The sequence below is a fragment of the Prunus dulcis genome, chromosome 1 (assembly GCF_902201215.1).
Source record: "Prunus dulcis chromosome 1, ALMONDv2, whole genome shotgun sequence".
Taxonomy (NCBI): Eukaryota; Viridiplantae; Streptophyta; class Magnoliopsida; order Rosales; family Rosaceae; genus Prunus; species Prunus dulcis.
The window spans coordinates 26,445,635-26,454,958 of NC_047650.1; the positions used below are offsets into that span (position 1 = coordinate 26,445,635).

A 9,324-nucleotide genomic window follows, 5' to 3' on the forward strand; every position below is an offset into this window, starting at 1 on the left:
TAGTGAATCTCCCAAGCTAACATTTGCACAAAAAAATATTACTAAATTAATAGTTCGTTGGTAAATATCACCTACTTTACTCCATCCATGAATAACACTTAAAACATACAAACAACTGAATGTGCATTGCAGAGAGAGATGGCTTTATTTACATTCAAGAAGTAATAATATGGAGATTTGACTAAGAAGTTGACTAAGAAGTTGAAGAGCATGAGACATATATATTATTCATAATAAATATGTCGAAGTAAAAATGTGACAATAAATAAATAAAAGAGCAGGATATGAGAGAGAGAGAGAGAGAGAGAGAGAGAGAGAGCGCATTACATAACATGCATATGATGTGAGGGAAATTACTGATGATCCTATCCTAGCTATCTTCTTCACAGCTGGCTAGCTGCCATGACTGCTCTCTAACACTTCAGCTGGGCCACCTTTACATTAATTTCTGTTTCTGTTTCTGTTGTGGAGATGAACATTAATAAATCATGCAAATATACATATATGGACACAGCACAACACAAACCTTATCTCTCTCTCTCTCTCTCTCTCTCAGTCTCATCATCAGTCTATGGCCGCAGCAACTCTCTCTCTCTCTCTCCAAAATACAAATCATCATAATTGTCAGCTGTTGTATATATGTGATCATGAACACGAGCATGGCACATACAAATTAAAAAACACAATTAACATTCTTATTTATTACTAAGGAAATAATTAGGAACGTTTCTTAATGTTATTAGTACTAATTAATAATGGTCCTGCTTATAATCCTTTTTGCTTATGAATTCGACCATCTTGTGGTTGTGGGGTGGTGGGCAAAGAAAAAGTATATATCAATGTTTGGTAGGATAATGCAGAAGCAATCATTCGTTTGCCACACACCAACAAACATTCCAAGAGACTAAACCTGGCTTTACTGTTATGTCTTTGGCTCTTGCATTATCCGATGCTTCCAAAATTTCGCAGGCTCTGCATCCATATCCATTCCATTATCAACAATTTGATGGAGCCTACAAATTGTAAACGCCTCCCATTGTTTTCCAAATTTTATCAGGAACCCCACTTTGTTGGGTTGGGTCACCCTTCATTTGCCAACCTCCAACTGCATCCATTTTGGGCCAACGCACACTTCTTACAGCCTGCCCATTTCATCATTAACATCTGATTGATAAAGCCCACAAAACCCATTTGTTTTGTTGTTTCAGAAATAATGCAGGTAAAACTGGAAAATACACTAAGTTTTGTACGGGGTATGAAAAAGACTTGAGTTTTTTTATTTTATAGAAGCGATACTGGAGGAGTGGGAAATCAAACTTAAAACTTGAGGTGCGTACATCAGTAAATTATCATATATAACTAAAAAGTTGTGCATGTATTTTCTTTGATGTATAATATACAGCATCAACTCCTTCTAGTTGGTTTGAAACGATTTCATGGAAATATCTTGTAGTAGAAGAAAAAGAAATGTAGGCGATTGCTAGATGAGGTTCTTTTTTATGATCAACTAAAAATACTTTAAAGCACCTTTGCCTTCCCATCCCAAAAAATAGATAGGGAGACCCTGCTTAAGATAAAAGTCATTAGGCCAAAGCCCCCCTAGTAACCTGGCAGGTACATATGTTGCACTTTCTAAAGACACTACCATTTTCAGCTCCTCTCTCTCTCTCTCTCTCTCTCTCTCTCTCTCTCTCTCTCTCTCTCTCTGGTTACAATATATATAGGAGTTACTTCACTTTCGGCTGGAGAAAAATGAAATTTCTGGTATAGTTGACAAAGACGTATGAACTGGTGGAGGGTATGATTGGAAGCAGAAGAGCACTGTCCCACCATGGGGACACATCCCTTTGGAAAATTGGGTGTTCTTGTCCTACAAATCAAAGGATCAACTATCTCCAACTCAATATTCTTGTTCATCCATGACTTGGATAGCTACTCAGGTATAGGGGTAGAAAAACACTATACTATACCCAGTCAAGCACAAGCACCATGGACTGCTTTATTGGGAATTTGAAGTTTTGTGGAATTTGGCTCAAAGCAGAGATTTTGTATGGCCCCACTCACAGATCCTATTGATCATCACATTTAGCCAAAAATATGACCGTCCATTCATGTTGGCTTCCTTTTGGTTAGTTTAGGACCCTGAGATTAAAATGTTGATTGCTTAACTTAATGATCTGCATTAATGCTAATTAATGGAGCAACATCAACTATTAGATTATTTTTCGAACAGTTAATTAAGTTTAAGAATAAGATGATGCCCTCGCTCGTATGAAATATTAGGTATGTTATAACTTGCAGGTTGCAGCTGGTGAATCTTAATTTGTTTGCTTCTCTGTCAAAAAAAGCAGTACCCAAATTGATAGGTAGGTAGGTTTCAACGTTTGATTGGAGTTCAAGTGTAGGCTTTTGGAGAGAAATGTATTTTGATAATGACTTAATGGGAATAATATTACGTATGTAAGAAAAGTTTCTGCATTTTATTTTATATATAAACACACAGAGACAGACACAAAGGAAAGGATCCTATTACTTTATCTAATAAGTGACAAAAGGATATAGTTTAATTTAAATGAGTGCCTAATCTCTTCTCTGTTTTATAACAGGGCAAACTCAGAGGGTGCTTAATATATTTGCAGAGAAGCTTAAAGTTGTGGACTTCGTTACTGCCAGTCTTTTGCAACTTGCAAGCACACTAAGCTTGCCAAAACCCCCTTTTTTTTTAAATAATTAATATACCACTTCAACTTAAACAATTGTTCCTCCGTACGATCTTGCATATGTATCCTACTATTTATTTGATATTAATTCGGGGAAAAAAGAAATCTGGAAATTGAAAATAAAGATGGGATGGTTTTTGTTTTGGGTACGTGACTGGTACAAGGACTGATTTGGATTCATCATAAATATTTTATTCAGTGACAGGTACAGAGCACTAGGGTTTGCAAGTGGGTAGCTAGAAATCTCTAGAAAGATAGGAAGCTGCTGAATGAGTGAAATGGGAAAACAAAAAAATATGTAGGCCAAGTACTAAGCATCAATTATGGAAGTGGAACCTGCCTTTGTTAACTTCAAATTCGGCAGTTCCAACTTCCACCACACTGAAAGATTTCATGCTTTTTTGTGGATTAAAAATGTAGTAGCAAATTGCAGACATTGTGGATTAGGTCAGTGAGTTCGCTCCTTTACACTCAAATTTGAATAAACTCTTTCGCTAGCTCCCATAGCGTTTAAGTAATTTCTGACCCCTTTTTGGGATGGCATTGTTTTGTTTGTACAAATAAACGAGTAACGGTCACAATTCACAAAGAGCATATAAATTGGACATATGATCTTCTGTGCTGTTGGAGGTATGTCAGTCGAGCTCTTTTGTAATTTAATTTTAGTACTAGAACAAGATGTATATAGTAGTATAGGAGAGTATGGTTGGCCCACTAAGAATTAAAGTTTGCTTGTGAAGGTAACTTAAGGCTTTTCCACAAGAGATCCATCATGCGTGTACTTAACCCCTGGTTTTCATGATTGCAGACGAATGTAGGTTTTTTCTATTTTCTTTTCTTTTTTCTTGCTTGTGCTAAAATCTAAATATTTCATTCATAATTAATATCCACGAGATCCAACATGTAAACATAATTTGGTTTTTGTGTTTGTAAGTTTAGATTATTTGTTTTGGTAAAGACAGAAGACATGCATGAATGGTGGATAAGAAAAAACCAGAAAAAGCATATGAAAGTGAAAAATGTGAAGGAGAATTCAAAGAGCACTCATTATTAGAAGGCAACAGACAACAGGTACTGGTAAGTTGCAAGGTTTCTCTCTCACGATGTATGTATGCCAGGAAATGCAGAGGAAGAGGCATATATAAGTTAAGCACCAATAAGCAGCAATAGTGCTCTCAAAGGGAACAAGCGTCATGACAGGGTGGGATTGATGTCATCATAAACCCCACATAGAAAAGAAAGCCCTTCTCGTGCGTTATGTTAGTGGTGCTGCAGCTATCATCAAATGTTTGAATCAGCATGCTGTAATATATATATATATATATATATATATATAAGTTTATAATAAAAATATAATAATAAGCTACAAAAAGATAGAAAGATATATAAAAAGAAAAGAATTGGGACCAAACCAGCCATGCGTGTGACCAGTGACCACAAAGTGATATTTCTCTTCAAAGATAACCCTCTCCTCTCCCTTCCCATAGTCTCCAAGCCCTAGCTAAAATTTGAATACATATATTATTATATAAAAAATAAAAGTAGACTGAACATGTATAAAAAAAGAGGTTCCAGGCTAGTGCAGAAGAAAATATTAGCAGTGCCTTGTGACTGACCCAATATGGTAAAGAGAAGACTGCCGTACAAAAATGTAGGGAGAAGAGGTGCTCTAGAGTCTACACTAGAGGAGACATTGGGAATGAACTTGTTACTTGATGGGTTTTAATCAAACATTTTAAAGTTTTTTAAAAAATTAAAAAAATATATTTACTAATTTAGCTAAAAGTTAAAGCCACTTTCACTGAAAATACATATATATATATATATATATCAAATTAGTTCAAAGGGTTTAAGACAAAAAAGAAAAAAAAATTATATATTGTGTTGGAAAGGGGAATAACTAAAAGGTAACTGGCGTTAATGATTTTTGGTTACCCATGCTAGCTGCTTCTATAATAAACATAGGGAATGCATAATATAATACTGTAATGGGGGACATAGGTAACTGTGTGATTACCCAGAAGGCCTTGACAGTGTGAGTAGCTTTAAGGCATGATATATATTCCTGCATCTTGTTTTTACCGTAAAGACATCATAAGTAAAAAGAAGATGGAAACCTCTTTAGGCCCAACCAGTAACCAATAGGGGCAGGGGAAGTAGAGCTCCTGGTGCAAGATTAGGAGAACAATATTTGGCAAAAGGGAGGAGAAGCTATAAGCTTGGAATATCGTGCCAGTTGCCACACAACACAACAACAACAAAAGTGTTTGGAAACATCAAATTATTCCCTTTGGTGTTGTTTTGGCCTTTCAAGTTTTAATGGGAAATCTTACCAACTACCAAATGATATACACTTTTTGATATTTTTCCCAGTCTTTCATCATTTTGTCCTCGTTGGAATGTGACCAAGAAATAAATTACAACAATCTTAATCAATGACATGTAATGTAATGGGTTATGAGTGAGTATGCATGAAGATGCCTCTCCTCCTCCCTCCTCCCTCCTCTCAAACTTCCCATGAATAATATAATTGTACAATGTGCAAAATTCTAAGGGAGCGGTAAGAAGCACAAGTAATATACAATCGTACACCAAGGTATTTGTAGACTGAAACCAAGGTATAATATTAATAACTTAGGAGGAGGAAGAGGCTAGAGGGAGAGAGAGATGGATGATGATGATGATGATGAAATGGGAGAAGGAAGGAAGTAGGGGGGGTGGAGTGTGTTCCAAGACACAATGATTACAAAGTCTTGGGGAAGCAGAAAGGGTTGGCATGGAAATAGCCAACAGTATGGAAGAACGTGGGGACTTGACCGAGGTATATAGGAAAGGAAAGGAAAGGAAAGGGCCTAATCAGAAAAGATGAAAAATGATTTAAATAATTATATTTATATATAAATAAATTGAAAATAAGGAAAACAAAAAGGAAAGCCTTTTATCATGATGATACTCTCAGCCTTTTTGGTCTTTGGTCGGTCGACAATCTGTGTGTTGTGTGTTCACTCTGTTTAATTGTGCTGCTTCTCCCTTGTGTTGTGTTTCCCATCCCTATACCTCCTTCCACTCAATCCACTCTCTCTCTCTCTCTCTCTCTCTCTCTCCCCCAAGCTACTACTGCAACTCACAGAGTGTAATTATTTGCTTTCAACCAATCACAGAATGCTATTTTCTTTTACATGGGGGATTACATTTTTGGTATTAATTTAATTTTATATGTGAATATAAATGAAAAATATATAAAATAGACGAGTGAATTGAATTGAATTGAATAAATAAAAAGAAGGGATCCATCCCCACCCTGAAAGATACAGGAATGGAATGGATAGAGAATGCCGTAAGAAGAAAGGAAAAGAGACTAGCAGTACTCAACAGACTATATATTTAGAGTGGTGGAAAGGGTGCAGAGAGTCACAGAGACCACATCACGGTTAGAGAGAGTCACAGAGACCACATCACGGTTAGAGAGAGAGAGAGAGAGAGAGAGAGAGAGAAAAGAAAGTGAGAGCAAAAAAAAACAAAGGAAGCAAAAAGATACCAACAAAGCACGAAGGAAAAGGAAAGCTCAGTTGAAACCAAGGATAAAAAGGGTCATCACCCCCACAAACACAAAGCCCACAAAGGCGTGGCAGATCAAAAAACCTACCCCAAGTGATAGAGATAGAGAGAAAGGGAGAGCCAAGCACCAAAACCACAAGAGAGAGAGAGAGAGAGAGAGAGAGAGCTAGCTACGGAGAGAGAACAGATAATCAGAAACACCAAAACCCTCCATCACTAAATCAACCAAAGGTTTTTGTCTCACATATATGTTTTCTTTTCTCCCAATGTTTCTTCCTTGATTCCCTTTCATCCATTTCTCTTCAATTTCTTAGCTTCAATTAAAGCCCTATACTTTTGAGAAACTAATTGTTTAGAGCCCTAGCTAGACATACACAACCACTATATATATATCATAAGAAGTGAAGATGATGTGTGGGAAGAAAGAAGATCAAGGGGAGTGTTCTCAGTCTGTCCAAAACCTACAAGCCTTCCAAGAACACTTGTTTCTCCAACAACAACATCAGATGCAACAACAACAACAACATCAGATGCAACAACAACATCATCAACAACAAGGTATGATTTTCCCTCATGATCATCAAGCCCCGCCGCCAATCTTGCAGCCATGGACTCTCCCTCCGATCCACTCCTTCAACCCATCAGCCCACGACCAGTTTCTTCCAACTCCTCCTCCTCCAATTCCATCGTCATCATCCTATGCTAGTTTCTTCAACCGAAGAGCTCCTCTCCAGTTCACATATGACGGTTCAGCATCTGAACACCATCACCATCTCAGAATCTTATCCGAGACACTTGGACCCATGGTTCAACCCGGTTCCGCCCCGTTTGGGCTTCAAGCAGAGTTGGGTAAGTTGACCGCCCAAGAAATCATGGACGCCAAGGCTCTCGCAGCTTCTAAGAGTCATAGCGAGGCCGAGCGGAGACGAAGAGAGAGAATCAATAACCATCTCGCCAAGTTGCGCAGCTTATTGCCCAGCACCACCAAAGTAAGTTTATACTAAAAATGATTATCATATTTATATATCACTGAAAACAAAAAACAAAAAACTCATATACATGTGTGATATTCATGCGTGTACAACATGTTGTATTTTATATAGGGTGTGACATTATCCCTTTTTTATTTATTTGTTTTATCATGATCGGCTATACATAGTTTTTTCCAATCTAAGATCTTTGTGGATCTTCCTAAGATTCTAATTCGTCCCTCTAGGAATATGCATGCCTTCGATCAAGAGTCTCAAGACCTAGCTACCATTCATTAGGAATGAGCTACATTCCCTTTATGAATTAGCTTTTTCCATCTTTTTGTTGTTTCTCTTGGTTTCTTCATTCTGAGTCGTGTGGTAGTTCCGAGGTGAGAAGTAGAAAAAGAAAAAAGAAAAAAAACGGAAGAAAAGGGGAGGGAGGGGAGGGGGAATAAGGGTAATGTCGCTGGGTTGATATGATAAAGAGGAACCATGGAGCAGTTAAAAAGCTTCCCATGGAAATTTCTTGCCGGATGCATCACATATATCACCCATCAGTCAAACCATGTTCGAGAAACTTAAAGCCAGACAAACTAGCACCCTTGTCAGTCAAAATATGCACCCATCCCATGCCGTTCCTTCAAAAACCACGCCATTCATTAAAATACATTAATTAAGTAGCCAACTTTCTTATTCTTTTTTTTTTTTGGTTGGTTTCTGTTAGCGAGATATTGTTTGACAGTTTCAAGTGCATGTAAATGCAGTATCAATCAGACATCAAATGTCGAACAAATATCAACCCAATACTTTTGTTTTGTTTCTGTTGATATATAGACGGACAAAGCTTCCTTACTAGCAGAAGTAATACAACATGTGAAAGAGCTGAAACGGCAGACTTCTTTGATCGCGGAGACAAGTCCGGTGCCGACCGAAATGGACGAGCTAATCGTCGACGATGCGTCGGATGAGGACGGGAAGTTTGTGATAAAAGCCTCGCTGTGCTGCGAAGACCGTTCAGATCTCTTGCCCGACCTCATCAAGACACTGAAGGCCTTGCGCTTGAGAACACTGAAAGCTGAGATCACAACGCTGGGGGGACGTGTGAAGAACGTGCTGTTCATCACCGGAGAAGAAGACTCGAGCAGCAGCGGAGGGGAGCAAGAGCAGCAGCATCAAGTGCCACATGAGCATCAGCAGCAGCAATATTGTATCAGTTCGATTGAAGAAGCGCTTAAGGCTGTGATGGAGAAGACAGGTGGGGAACATGAGCAGTCTTCTTCTGGGAGTGTTAAGAGGCAAAGGACTAATAACATCAATATCCTTAACTGAAACACAGACAGGTCTCTTTAACCAGCTATTATTATCAAGGCTAGTTAATTAATCTTCTTCTTGTTGTTGTTTTTTCTTTCGGTTTTTCTCTTTTTGTTTTTATTTTCTTAGTGGGATTTTGGGTTTTTTGTTTTTCTTTTTTTGGTTGGCGTGTTTGGTGTGGTGTATTTCCGTGAGTGAACAAATGGGTCATGATGGTGTGGTTTGTGTACTACCTGCATTGCTCGAAAAAAATAGATGAGAGAGAGAGAAGATGAGCTTGGTTTGTTATTTAGGAAGGGAAAAAACAGTGAAGGATCTTTTTCGTGGGGAGAGAAACCTTATATAAAATCCAAAGATAGAAACCAAAATGCATGATGGAGTGTTGCTGTTTTGATTTGATCCGGTTTGAACTCAAAGTTGCAGTGGTGTTTTTGTTTTTTTCCACGAGTTTTGTTGAACACTCTCTATCTAATCAGAGAATTGATCAGACTAGTTATAGTGTACTGGTGGAACTATGTAGTGACGACGTAGTTTTGTCATATGGTACGTAATTAATGTCGTCCCCACAACACATTGGCCACCACTCACTCAGACTCAGCAGCAGGTACCACTCTCTTCCTACAATTCGTACGTGCAGAGTTTTTTTCTGGTGAAAAAGAAAATCCCTCAAAACCCTAACGAGCGAGCAAGGCATGCATATTTCAGTTTCATCAGAGCTACCTATATGTACATATTCTACTACATAAATATATGCTTTTTGTATT

At 37.9% G+C, this 9,324-nt stretch overlaps 1 protein-coding gene across 1 annotated transcript; it reads left to right on the forward strand.

Moving 5' to 3' along the window:
* The first annotated feature begins 6,422 nt into the window (after nt 1-6,422).
* On the forward strand, nt 6,423-8,957 carry LOC117614127 (transcription factor bHLH30-like). The gene is made up of 2 exons (XM_034342825.1): nt 6,423-7,267; nt 8,084-8,957. Exons 1-2 carry the CDS (start codon nt 6,686-6,688, stop codon nt 8,576-8,578), a joined length of 1,077 nt encoding a protein of 358 aa, XP_034198716.1. The 5' UTR covers nt 6,423-6,685; the 3' UTR covers nt 8,579-8,957.
* The last annotated feature ends 367 nt before the right edge of the window (nt 8,958-9,324 follow it).